Source organism: Erpetoichthys calabaricus, chromosome 5, assembly GCF_900747795.2.
Source record: "Erpetoichthys calabaricus chromosome 5, fErpCal1.3, whole genome shotgun sequence".
Lineage (NCBI taxonomy): Eukaryota > Metazoa > Chordata > Cladistia > Polypteriformes > Polypteridae > Erpetoichthys > Erpetoichthys calabaricus.
The window spans coordinates 43,252,850-43,267,503 of NC_041398.2; the positions used below are offsets into that span (position 1 = coordinate 43,252,850).

Here is a 14,654-nt window from a genome sequence, read left to right on the forward strand (position 1 = left end):
TTAATGTGTATATGTTTGGAGGTTCAGTCAGCTATGAGAACAGAAGAGCTATTTGTGAAGAGCTTTAAATATTGATAAAATTTTTTAAGAAACCTTGGATTTCTGATTTTAGAGGCAGTCATCAGAACTGGTTCCTTTTATTAATAAACCATAACTTTAGAATTTTAGGAGTGTTTTTTTTTTTTTAGCAGTGCCAATGCGTGTGTTTCATATCCATACTTTGCTGCTGTATTTTCATGCTGATATATTTCCCACCATAGATAAAACAATACATAATGCAATGGATATCATGTACTATGCAAGGCACTCTTTAAGGAGGTGACTGACTGGTGACTAAATTTTAAATGTTAGAAAATGTGAAAGCCAATAAAGAAAGATGTAAGAATATAAAGAAAGATCTTAGGTGTGGATGCATAACCTTTCAGTTTATGCACTCAAAGAAAATGAGTTTTTATTAAAATAAAAGCTAACAGGTTTCCTACATTTGGAAAATGTATTGTAGCTCCTTACCTGTGCTTTTTCTTTTATGATCCTTTTTTTCTTGTTCATCCATGTCAAGGCACTTATATTGGTTGAGCCCATTGAATTCAGCTGAAATGTTTCAAAGTGACATAGGAATCACAAGCTGTTAACACAACTGTTTTGATATTTTTGCAGTGTGGGAGTTTTGGTAGGTAGCTTGCAAAGGTTCACACAGTGTGTCGGCAGAAAATGATTTAACTCACTATGTCAGTGGAAAGAGTTTAAGTCACCACATTAGCCTCAACCAACAGGCCAAACAGATTCAACTCCAGAGATGCTGATTGTGTGCAACCACTACACAACAAGGATTGTACACAAAACAGCTTTAGTCTCTGGTGAACGGACAGGAGTTTATAGAATTGTTGTGATTCCTCACACAAGTCGTATGTATACGATAGCTGAACTAAACTCCAAATCCTGGTATAACCAGTTAAACCTTCATCTCTAATTCACTGTGTGTCCCTGAGTGAGTCACATAATCTAACCAGTATTTGTATAGCACAAATATTTAAACACATCATGTACTTCTGAACTGTAAGTTTCCTTTGACAAAAATGGTAAATGCATAGATACATGTAATAATTAAATAAAAAGGAAATATTAGTCTTATAACAGAAACAAAATTTTAAAAAGTAAAAGCAACGCTAATTGGTAAAGAAACACACTTAAGAAATGAACAAAACAGTAAAAAGTAAATTAATATAAGTAGGAGACTAACTGGAAAAGCAACACTTTTTATTTATATTTTACAAGTCACAGTGCAGAATTTGATTGACATTGTTTTGTAGATAATGCTCATGCCGTAACTATATGACTCTATATAACACAAAAAGTAACAGAGAGGTAACCAAATAACCCTGGAAAACAAAGCAAAAATAACATATGGGCACAGATGACCATGATCCAACTACTCAAGGAGCTGCTTGCAGATATGTGAGCTCCACCAGACCATTAGCTTTGTCGGTCCTTAGTGTTCAGTGTGGCTATCTTTTGCTGTGCTATTAGTATGTAGAGTGGTTAACACTCTTATTGCGGTGTGTTGACTTGTCACCATCAAAGACTGTCTCTCATCTCATCCTGTGCTTAAATTTTAAATAAACACACTATACGGTGATATGTCAAGTTTTGAGTGGAATTAATATATGGTGCTGGTTAATTTTATAGAGACAAACACACTTTTAATCATTTCTATTACACTGAAGGAGGCAATGAGGTTGCCTGGAAAAGCAGATATTTCTACTTAGTTACTCAGCACAATGATATTACAAATGTTGAAACGGTCTCACTTTGCTTGTGTGGCTTTCTGATAACCAATTGAATGAGTCACAGAGTTGACAAAGTTCAAAACCCCATCATTCACCACTTGGGCTTCCCATACATTCCTGGATACTTCTTGTATAGATTTATACAGAGCTCAAATATCTGCTCAACAGTTTTTCTTTGAAAATGTTGGTTCTATAGTGCCCCTTTCCCATTCCAAACCAGAACCATCCTACCCTACATTCTGTTAAAAAAATACAATGCTTGCAAAGTGCATTAATATATTCTAAGTGTTAGAACAAGACTGAACAGTTACCTAGTTCACAAAATTACCTCCTTGACTCCCCACATTCAGTCACCACTTGCAGACTCAGAACATTTCCTTTTCTTAATTTGCATAACTTGCTGTACTTACAACTCTAACCAGTCCTTCACCAAAGCAGGTGTATAACATGGGAGAAGCCTCTACTGCTTGTGTGAGAACAACAGAAATTGCACTTTTTATGTCGAGAACATCACCAGCAAATCCTCCTGTTTATTCATTGAATAAGCAAAGTCAGTTGGGTTTGGGGTGTCAATGGCACTGGTAAGCATTATTGCATCAAGCAGTACAAATACACAATGGAAGCAAGGAGCTGCTTTTGGAGAGCAGAGAGTGCAAAAAGCACAGTGTAAATGAAACCTCTGAGTTTTTTTGTTTTAGAGTTAATCAGTAACACCAAAGAGGCAAGATGAAATACTGTGAAAGAAAAGGAAGGTCTGCTAGGTGTTGATGGCCTTGTTTCATCTAAGCACAGTGTGGTCTGACCATGAATATTTTGGACTCCCCATTAGCAGATTTTCCTCTCCAAAATAGTAATTATGAAAAAGTTGGCATTACACCATTTCAATTTGCATCTTGCAAAAAATACAGTTGCAAAATGCTGATATTTGTATTACATTTAATAATGTCAAGTCCCCACATCAAGCAGCCAGTCCCAAAGATACAAAGAATGGCAAAGGACCAATGAAATTTAGCTAACAGCACAAATACACGATTGGCTTAAACTTCCACAGGAGACAATTTGAAGGCTAACTCAGATGCATGTTTTCAATAAACCAACACAAAGTCTGCTAGTGTTCCATAAATCCAATGGAAACTTTGTAAAGTAAACAAATCAGGGAAATGACCTTTGACAAAATGCACAAAGAAACTGGCTATCTCATGTGTATAAGGGTGAATAAAAGAGGGATACCAACTGGAGGAAAATATTGTGCAAAGTGGGTGTCACTGAGGGGGTTCAAGATCTATAATTAACATATAGAATATTATGGACCCATTTTAACACCACTCACCATTCAAATCCAATTTAAGTAATGCTCCACAATTGACCATTTCGTTTCCCAAAGCTCTCCTATTTAGTCCATCTAATATTGGAGTGTCTGAGATAAATGAACGCAAGCATTTCAGCACAGACCACAAGCATGGCTTATACCATCAATTTTTCAGCTATATACTGAGGTAAGAAAAAGTCCATAAGGTCCCACCTGCCAAGACCAGACTCTGCTCCCTCCCTTATGATTTGGAAGAGCAACTATTCAAAGAACCTCTCAGAGGTATGTAGGGGAAGACTTAAATGTTTACAGGTGTAAGTAACACAAGACCACCTTTCTTAGAAATCATGCCACAAAAGACAAGTCTTCTTACAGTTTCCTCTGCTTCAAGCACCAAACTGATTGTCTAATATATAGTGAAGAATTTTCAGATTCTGTCTATTATAATATTGCATCATCAGAATTCAGGCAAATGATAAAGGAGCTGCATCAGAATTCAAAACTGCAGTAGGGCTTACACTGCGATCAGACCCTGTAGTTTCATTATGTATATGGGTCTTTGTGGAAGACTAACAAAAATCCAAGTTCCCCAACACTTTAAGGAAGTTAGAAGGGGACACATTGTATATGTTGGATACTGTAATATCAAAGCAACTGTAGTGCTGAGGAATAAGCTGCTACAAAAGTTACCTACTATATAGCCTTATTGGAAAAAACAAATATTATCCACAAAGTCATTCTAGTGGGATGTCCCTTTAAGAGAAAATGGAAACTCATCCTACTTATTGGGAGATTAATAATGTAATACTGTACCTTCTCACCTGACAGATTACAAAGGCACAAATCAGTTTCGACCACATAGCCCTGGTTCTGTAATCAAAATCTAGATGCATTAACAACATGCAGGAATATTCAATGCATTCCTCAATTAAAAGACACAACAATGGACCAGCTTTACCTTTTACATCTTAACTGCTTCCATCTTTTTTCTGTTTATCTTTAGTAACATATTTAAAAAGGTATAATTAAAGAGATGGTAGAGCCTTCTTCACGTAAATCTATAGTATCAGCATGCTCCATTGTTAGAGCAAAAAGTAGCTAATGGATTCCCCTCATGCTTCAAAGCTGGGGCTGTGTGATAGCTGGTGTGTATGGATGGGGAATGTTTCCCCTGGAAGCATACTGTCGCTGTACTAGAATTAAGGTGCTGAGCTTTGGCATTGGCAAATGCATGATTAATCTTTTATTTGGCATTCAGCTTGTTAATACTGAGGCAAGCATGTAGCTGTCATGGAGTTTATGCTTAGCAGAAGCAGTCTACAGGCCCGGCTTGAAGTCAGGTTTTACCCAAGCATGGCCAAGGACTACTTCTTCATTCCTTGGCTTTTTACCCAAATAAGTAGACAACCCTTTCCTGTTAAGAGCATTGACTTGTTGATGGTCAAAAGAAATTAGGAAGGACTGACAGGATTATTTGCTTGTAGACTTGCTGGAATGCACAGGTACTTGCAGCAAGGCAGGTGTCTGCTCCATGATGCGTACTAACAGAGTGTCTATGTACTCCTCAAGGTCACTCACTTTAGCCATCTTCTTTTGAAGCTCCATTTTAGTTTTCTCAAGTTCTGCCTCTTTTTGAAGCAGCAGCAGAATAAGCTCATCGTGAGTCAGGTGATAATATTGAGCAGCACTTTCTGGGAATATCTCAGCCTAAGAAAAGGATTGTGGATAGAAACAAAAAACAGTATTATTTAATTGCAATTGAAATTCAAATTTTACTCAATCAGAAGCAGCCTTGAAAGTATTAACTAGAACACACATTAAATACGGCCTGTGAAAAGCAAGCACTAGTCTTTTGGAGCAAGGAAGCTACTGAGGAAGTTTCTAATGAAATCTAAATAAGGAACACTGAATTGTTGTAGACTCACACAACAAAGCATCTGTTGTGATGTGAGATTTTGCATATAACTTGATAAATATTTTGTATGTCTTTATTTGTAATTTAGGCAAAGCAATGTAATTTAGTGTTAACCCCCCCACCCCTTTTACGACTGAGTGTTTTTGAATTTTACAACAGAGTTGGGAGAGGATGTGCTTTAAACCAGTTTGGCAAGTGTTTCTCTGCTAAAGTCTTTCAACCCCCTGCAAGAAAGCCATAAACACATATGGTCTTAGGGGTGGCAGGTTTGAAGATGTTCTATTCCCCCATTGGTCTGAAGTATGGCTGTTTGGAATTGGCTTGGATCAGAAGCTTTTAAGTACCATGATGTCCTATTGGCGCTAGGGGTTGGACAGAACATCTATAAATGTACGTGCTTAACCTCACAATCTCTCTCTTGCTAACCTGTGATGATGAAGACAACACAATGAAGAGCACAGTTTAGCAGCCATTTTGAACAGACATGTGGCTGAAAGCTGAGCAAAAATGATGCCTTAACTAGAGACATTTAAGTAACTACAAGTCTGTATGCCACCTGAACTACATATCACCATTTAATCAGGTTGTGTGGTTGCCAATATTCAAAAGTACTTTGCATTTTGTTATTATTTATGAATATTATCAGTAATACATTATTTTATGTGTAACTTAACTTCTGCTTGTCGTTTTACTACATCTAATTGCCTGAGGTTATAGATATAGGAGGGAAGGTGGGGATAAGTTATATACAATAATATCTTATAAACAGTGGTAAGTCTGTGAGATTAGGCATTCTAAGGCACATATTAATAATACAATAGGGGAAAGTAGAGCAATATATATATTACTCTACCAAGACAAAACAGCATCTCAGTTTGAAGATTGCAGAAGTAATCTCTTTGCAGTGTGAGCTAAATGGACAGCTACTTTAGTCAGCTGCTCAGAATCTTGCCTCTAAATACTGCAAGAGGAGTGCTTCCAGGTGACATCAGCTTATCTGTCTTTGCTTCAGTCCTCACCTTTAACTGCACAGCTTCGTCACCACAATCCACCCTTGCACAGTGGAAATCCAACCCTTGTTGCCAAATGAATTGCTGTGGACTCAGTTTGAAGAGCTGTGAATAGTGCTGGGCGGTATACCGGTTCATACCGAAAACCGTTTTTTATTTTTTTTATGATATGGATTTTTCTTATACCGCAACACCGGTTTAAATTGCCTAAATGACGTTCGGAACGTGGCGCAGCGGGAAACTGTTCAAGTGGGAACCTGTTTCACTGCTACACCGCTAAACACAGATTTGTTGCACTAGGGCTCTTTTTCACTGCTACACCACCAAATAGTGGGCGGTAGCATAGGTATGCCGCGCGGTGAAAATGGACAGAGAGCCGAAAAAAAGCAGTCACGTCTGTCGCCTGGAGATGCTTTAGTTTTAAAAGGTCAGATGTGTAAATACTATTTCTATACTACTGGATAATACTGCAAGCCAAGTTGTACTTGTTTTATTTGTTTTCAATACAGTGTAATGTACCTGGGTACTGTGTAATAGTGTGACGACATTTTGACTTTATTCTCGACATTTCCAGTTTAATCTTGACGCTTATGACGAGAATAAAGTCGACATGTTGACTTTATTCTCGTAAGTTGTCATTAAAGTAGAACATCGTAAACTAATCTTCATCATAAAATGAATATTTAATTTACTAGATTTTCTCAAACTCCGTCATAAGTTATATAGCACATTAAATGCTTTGTGTTAAGTGATTCGTTCAGAGATGGGCGCAACTCTGAATGGATGGCATAATTAAACATGTATAACGAAGATATTTTTAAAGTTCTGAACACTCCGTGGGCTAAGTTTATAACTAGTTTTAATTTCACAAAGACGTTTATCATGTGGTGATTGGTTATGTGGTGAAAGAAAAAGGAAGGATAGGAACTGGGGTTTTGGTAGCCTACGTCAGATAGAGACAGCATGCATGCAATAAAGATAGCCCGCTCAGAAGAACATGCATTGAATTCTGTGTTTGTGTCTCCGACCAGCAGATTACAAATCCAATATTTACACAATATTTAAGTTAAACCTGTGCGATAGCTATTCATACATCCAGTTTTTTGGAGCCTCGTCACACCTGCCATAAAGTTCTCTACACTGAACATACACCTGGGGACCCCCTTACTGCGAGGGAGCAGCACTACCGCCTCACTACCGTGCATGTGTAATACCTGCTTTTATGCATTTCATCATGAAAATGATATCAAGTATTTATCTTAGCATTCTAAATTTTCAGAAAGCAGGAATATCATGAAGTGAATGGATTCTGTATGGTGATCGCTGTCTTCTCTTAGTGTGGAGGAAGTCAGTTTAAGAAGCGTAGTGATTAACCACTGGGTCGGGGAACGTAACACAAAGCATTTAATGTGCTGCATTAATTTATGACGGGGTAAATTAAGTAATTGATTAAACATTGATTTTAGGAAGAAGTTTAGTTTACGACATTCTACTTTAATTATGAAGTAAACTATGAGAATAAATTGGAAATGTCGACTTTAATCTCAACATAAACGGCGAGAATAAAGTGGAAATGTCGACTTTAATCTCGACATAAACGGCGAGAATAAAGTGGAAATGTCGACTTTAATCTCGACATAAACGGCGAGAATAAAGTGGAAATGTTGACTTTGTTCTCGACATATAGTTTGTTTTTATCTTCCCAGTATAGCTTAGCTTGAAGCAAGGTCCATATTAATGCAGTTTGCCTAAATGATGGTTCAGTTGGTAAAGATGTCATCACCAAGTTGCACTTGTTGTATTTTATTTTAATTTGGTGAATACTGTGTAATGCACCTGGGCTTGAAGTCTTGAAGTAATAGTGCAACTATCAGTAATAATACTATTATTTATTTTATTGTTATTATTTATTAGTTTAAATATTATGCAGTTTATTGATGATAAAGTTGTTTAAAAAAGTCACTTTAATGTGTCAGTGGACAGAGATTGTTAACATTAACAGAAAGTGTAGCTGGTTTACAAAAAATATTTACTATTTATTCCTTTTCGAAGACATATTCGGTGCAATACAATTTTTGACAAGCACTTCTGGATATTTTACTAAGTCTAAATGCCTGTTTGTATGGTTGAAAATATGTTGTCAAAATTATAGTTTGTTTTTGCAAAATTTGTTCAATAAAAAGGTTCTATATTTTGACTGCATCTGTCATGCAATGTGATACCTTCTCCATTAGTGCCAGCCCTTGAAAAGTATCACTTTATGGGGCAATGCAAAACTGTATTAATACTTGTGTGCACATTAAAATGTTTTTTTTTGTACCATGTATAATACTCTTGACAGTGGAATAGGTTATTCTTAGCCAGTAATTGCAGTGGAAAATGTGGTTAACATCCACTCATGCATGGGGAAAAAAATACCGTTGAATACCGTGAAACCGGGATAATTTAGAAAAATACCGTGATATAGAATTTTGGTCATACTGCCCACCCCTAGCTGTGAACAAACAAAACACCTGCTCAGAAGTGATCTCCTTATAGTGTAAGCTAAATGGAGAACTACTTTAGTCTGCAGCATGGAGACCGTCTCTGTACACTATGAGCGGACTGCTTCCTGGCGACATCAGGCAGATGTAAAACTGGTGTAGGCTGCAGGTTGGTCTTGGTAAGAGTGTATGTAGTCTACCAATATAATGATAAACTTTATAATTAATTTCTGAACACATATGCATCATGTACTGGGCGATTATCAACAGTGGCTCAAAAGGATGAAAAACATAAGGAGCTGTTGACACTATGTATGTATTCTAAACCAATTTTTGTTTCACTTCCTGTGGAAGTTGAGACTCGTCCCTCAGTTTGGTATGTGCAACAGTGTTTTGCTCTCTCATCATTTGTTGTTCATCAAAAGTACAACAGCTCTTGCTTTTGGCCTGACAGTGAGAAGTGGTCACAGTTTGTGCTGTTTTTCTTGGCAAAATGGTGCATGACTTCATTTTGAGATCAGATTGTAAGTTTATGCAGGTGTCTTTGGCAAGTGTAAATGTCCAACTGTCAGCAGTTCGAATTGTAGGCATGATTTGTGTCACAGAGCTTATTATGGTTCATGCTGGCAATGCCGCATACCCATCCATGCCTGTGTTCTATTTTCGGGCCAGATATGTGGCGTGATTATTCGGCCATCGTTTTTGTTGGCATGAATTAAGGTGCAGTACTGTGTCTTCGCTGGCCGTGAAAAGGAGTCACAGCCCAATTTCTGGGCCACTATGGGCCAGTCCTCCAATTCATGGGTTGTGTTGTGTATGTCACAACATAAGCTGTCGATTGAGATCAAGATGAAGCTTCAAGGAGCAGTGGTGCAGGGGTTTCTGTGTGACTGACAGACAGACAGACAGACAAAACAATGAAAAATCACAATAACATACCTCAAAAATCTTACTATAAAATGATTTATTATTAATAGCATAGATAGTAAAACATTTATAGACTGTGAATAGCAGGTTTATAATGAATGCCTAAACTAATGTGTGTATACTCTGCATACTTGTTTTTTAGAGAATGTCAGGTCTTAAGCCCGTGACTCATCAAGATAATGAAAAGAAACACAAAAATAAGTCAATGTTACATATAATTTTTGAAAAGTCAAATGTATCTTTGAGATCATGGCATAAATCATAACAAGGACTGCACGTACAAAAAAACCCTCACAAATGTCAGAGAGCTCAGCATGATGGAAGTGACCAAAATTTCCCAACAAGGTTATGAAAAACTGATGAATAATTACAGGAAGCCTCTGGTTACTCTTATTTCTAAAGGAGGAAACTCATTTTCACATGAGGCATTGGATGTTGTAAATCGCTCTTTCTGAAGCATATGTATCAGTATTGTAATTTACTTGTATATTTATATATCGTACATATCATCTGGTGCCCTACGGTGAGCTGGCGCCCTGCCCGGGGTTTATTTCCTGCCTTGCGCCCTGTGTTGGCTGGGATTGGCTCCAGAAAAAACCCCATGACCCTGTAGTTAGGATATAGCGGGTTGGACAATGGATGGATGGATGGACATATCATCTGCTAATTTATGATTTGATAACATGGCTTCAGTATTTGGTTTTTTTTCTGTTGAAGAAAAAATAAGAAAAAAAAATAGACAGGAAAAAATGTATCTGCTTTTGTAACCAAAAGTTAGATTTGCAACATCTAATTTTAGGAATTGGTGAAGACTATAATTGTTCTGATTTTATCAGTCTGTTGCCTAAATATCCCTACAAGTATACCTTCATAGACTTGAAATGTCTGGACTTTCATGTTGCATCACAGGAATAGGTCTTATACTAATCAGTGAAGACCAATTTAACTATTTCACCTGTACTGCTGTAAATCAAATCTGTTCAGGTGCTTCTAGCTGTAAAAGACATTACTGCAATAAATGAGATTTAATGATCCTGAACAAAATGAAACTGCTGACGTGCAATTAGCTGACATACAGAAAGGTAATTGATTCATTTTGCTGAATTTGCAAATGTATTTAAGAATTCTGATCACTGCAAAAATAAACAAAGGAAAACATAGCTAGGAAACACAATATAGAATAAGACATGAACATTTCATCTACCCTTGATTATAAATGGAAGAAATATAAAACTGTGGGGTGTAAACGCACAGAAAAGAATCTCCTTTTTTTTTGAATACTGCAGTACACAGAAAGCAGCTGAAACAGCTTTTTGCACCCTCACTGTGTGATGAGCTAAAGTAGGACCAAGGTCAACATTAAAAACAAAGTCATTATTGTTCAGAAACAGCAAATCCTGAATGTGACTTGATGTACATGTGGCCTTATCTACTCACAGCAAAATGGTGACAACACACCTCTTTACATTATGGCTTAGTCTGATGCATGAATGATGCAGAAAAATTAAGTTCATTTTTGAAGATTTTTAAAACTGCCAGGGTTACAGCTATGAGTACATGTCTTATCATTTTAAGTCATATGCACTGAAACACTATATTCACATTTTTAACAAATGTAGTTTTAGTAATCAGAAAACCAACTATCCTTATCTCTTATCTCTCAAAACAAATTAATTTTATATAGAAAATACAGAAAGCTTTTATATACTGTATTTGCAAATAGAATAAAAACAATACCAACAATAAATAAATAACACAATGCAATAAACATAGAATTCTCTCCCGGACACAAACTATACTATAATATTTGAATAATACAGAACAATTTTGTAATGCAATAAAATATACACACATATAGAATGTACATATGGTACTTTAGTATATAAAATTTATTTAGGCGGTAAAGTGAACTATCATTGATGTTTCTAGGATGCAGATATATAAATATATATAAACAAATACAAACAAAAAAGCAGATAAAAACAAACAAAAATTAAAATGGACAAATTTTACATTGAAAGCTTTTGATGTGTGAACAGCCATTTACTACAGAAGTTAAATTAGCAAAAGAATTTAATTTAGGATTTATTGGAACTTGAAGAAATGATATGTAGAAAATATGTGGTTATTAAGAAATGCCTCTTTTCATTGATAAGGATTGTTACAGGATTCAATGTTTTCTAGCACTTACCTTCATCACAGAAGGCTCCTAAAACAAAAGTCCTCAGTGGAGCACCGTCATATGTAAAATGTGGAGGAGCTTAAAGAGATAAACTACTAAGATTCCTTTACTTTGATAATTTAATTATCTAATTTAAAAACACAAGGGGCTAATCCAATCCCTGTCTGCAACTACATAATTTTGTGTGGCCATACATCTGGGGACAACTAGTTAAAAAGTTTGTTGTGAATAACAGGTATAACCTCCACTGCAAAGGCCTTATGCCTTATACCCATTCCTCTAGTCCGTACACTTTAAACCGCTGGGGTTTCAAGAAGATAGTAAAAGAAACTGAGCAAAACACTTAATGCTGAGAGCATAAAGGATAAAAACCTAAAATTGCTGTTATCAATTCAGGAACTCAGTAGCACCAGGTAAGGTAATTGAATGTTAAGTATTAATTTGTACATTGTAAATAGCTCTGCAACAGAAGACACAGATAGAAGTGAGCACAGACGTAGACCACTTCAGCTACTTGGCTCCATGCGTTTGAGAAGTGCTTCTGTCTACTACGAAATCTTTCTGTCATTTTGACTATTGCATCACTATATGGCATAACAACAGTAAATGAATTGGGGATAAGCACTGTGATCTATGAATATACAATGTGTTAAAACGCTGCAGCTATTTCGTTATGGCACATTTACATTTCCAGTTAGACAGTAATGTTTGCTTCCTTTAGTTATTCATTTACATGTGCAGTCATAAGGTTAGATGTTGTGCTGCCGCATTCGTAGTTCTGCTGGTGTTGTTAGGCATAGGGTATTTTGAGTACTGAAATCTGCAGCTCCTGTGGCTCTTCATTATTAACTCTTTAAAGGGCAGGTCTTTTCATCTCCTTTTGACAGGGTGTGAAACATTGTTTGCTTTGCCTGCATATCTTGAAATTTATATTTTCTTGAACATAGCTGGGAATTCTTTCAACCTTACAATCTTACCTTTGACTCTCACATGATTGTGACAACTATGAACAACAGAGATCACACACAGCACCTGCGACCACATATCATTCACTTTTACCACTTGTCTATTGATGCTTTTGATTGCCAGTATATAATGTGATATTAGAGAAAGGTTTTTTTTTCACTTGGAACAGGTAATGATTACTTAAACATGTGAAATGTGCTCCCTGAACACGCAACAAACATTTATATATTTAATAGTTTTTTGTTTTTTTTAAGGACACTTTTTGACTGTAGATGACAGTTCATCACAATCAAAAGCATGCTCTTTATCAGATCAGGTTAACAAGAGCACCATCCCTACTTTGAACACTGCCTTCATGAAGCATTGGACTGTATTTAGAATTGTGACGCTCAGTGACCTGTCTAATTATCCCCACCCAGTTTTAAGCAAAATTCACTCAAGGATCTTTCCAGACGTATATCTGGCTCAGCAAGATATTTTTCGGTGGGCATAATTATGCTTCTATATTCGGAATACACTAAATGAACTAGCTAATTAGTCTAAATCAACTCTCTCCTACATGACACGTGAACAGATATCCCCAAACACATTTTGCTTTTTCATATTTATTAAATTCCCTAATTCAAATTCACTAATGTGTGGATATTACCATGTACTGTAACTGGTTTTTAGGAGACTTGTTCATTCACCTTCAGAACAGGTCATCAACTTGAAGCTAAGCATGTTTAGGCCCGGCCAGTAAATGAATGGGAGACCAACCAGGAAAAGCTTGGTTAGTGTTGGAAGAGGTTTTGGCAAGGCCTGCAGGGGGTCTGAATGTGGATCCCAATGCTCCAGTGCATTGATGAGGACACTGTTCTATAAAAATAGTACTGTGCTTTGGATAAGATGTAAAATCAATGTCCTGACTCTCTGTAGTCATAAAAGATCCCCAGGCATCCTTCATATAGAGTAAGGTGTATCCTGATGTCCAGGCTAAATTGCCCACCTCAGTCTAGTCATTCTGCCCCACTAATTATCCCCTGTCTCTAACTAACTATCTATAACTCCTTCACCACCTAATAACTAGTGTATGGTGAGCGTTCTGGTGCAAAATGGCATACCGTCACATTATCTAGGTAGATGCTACACATTAGTGGCAGCTGAAGTAGCTCCCCACTATGTGAAGTGCATTGAGAAGTGAGAAAAGCACTATATAAATGTAAATAATTATTATTATGATTCTAGTAAATGAAAATGAAACTTCACTCTCGCTTAATAAGCACATTCACCAAATATGCTATGTCTACATTGCAAAATAAAATTTTGCTACAATTACCCAAATGTGTCTGTCTTCCAAAAAGCAACACCTCTCAGCCTTTCTCTTGCAAGCAGTCTAATGCTGCTACCGTCCTAGTATTTTTTGCTTTCATTTTCACCAGAAAACCTGCAGCAGACAACTGCTTCAGCATCATTGTGGAACATTGCAGAATTACCATTTGATCACACATATCTTTTATGGCAAATACACAAACTCAAAGTACATTTCTATGTTATATTACAGATTACATCACCTTCTAAAAATCAAAGGTGTTCCCCAGTACACGATAATACAGGTGCTGGTCATAAAATTAGAATATCATGACAAAGTTGATTTATTTCAGTAATTCCATTCAAAAAGTGAAACTTGTATATTAGATTCATTCATTACACACAGACTGATGTATTTCAAATGTTTATTTCTTTTAATGTTGATGATTATAACTGACAACCAATGAAAGTCCCAAATTCAGCATCTCGGAAAATTAGAATATCAATTAAGACCAATGCAAAAAAAGGATTTTTAGAAATGTTGGCCAACTGAAAGGTATGAACATGAAAAGTATGAGCATGTACAGCACTCAATATTTAGTTGGGGCTCCTTTGGCCTGGATTACTGCAGCAATGCGGCGTGGCATGGAGTCGATCAGTCTGTGGCACTGCTCAGGTGTTATGAGAGCCCATGTTGCTCTGATAGTGGCCTTCAGTTCTTCTGAATTGTTGGGTCTGGCGTATTGCATCTTCCTCTTCATAATACCCCATAGATTTTCTATGGG

The 14,654-nt window shown here is 36.6% G+C and overlaps 1 protein-coding gene across 1 annotated transcript in view; it reads right to left on the minus strand.

Moving 5' to 3' along the window:
- Nucleotides 1–1,240: 1,240 nt before the first annotated feature.
- rab11fip5a (RAB11 family interacting protein 5a (class I)) overlaps nt 1,241–14,654 on the minus strand; it is a 149,605-nt gene continuing 136,191 nt past the window's right edge. Inside the window, exon 6 of the mRNA XM_028801476.2 lies at nt 1,241–4,803. Coding sequence (XP_028657309.1) covers nt 4,567–4,803 — 237 coding nt within the window. The 3' untranslated portion in view covers nt 1,241–4,566. The remainder of the gene's footprint in view (nt 4,804–14,654) is intronic.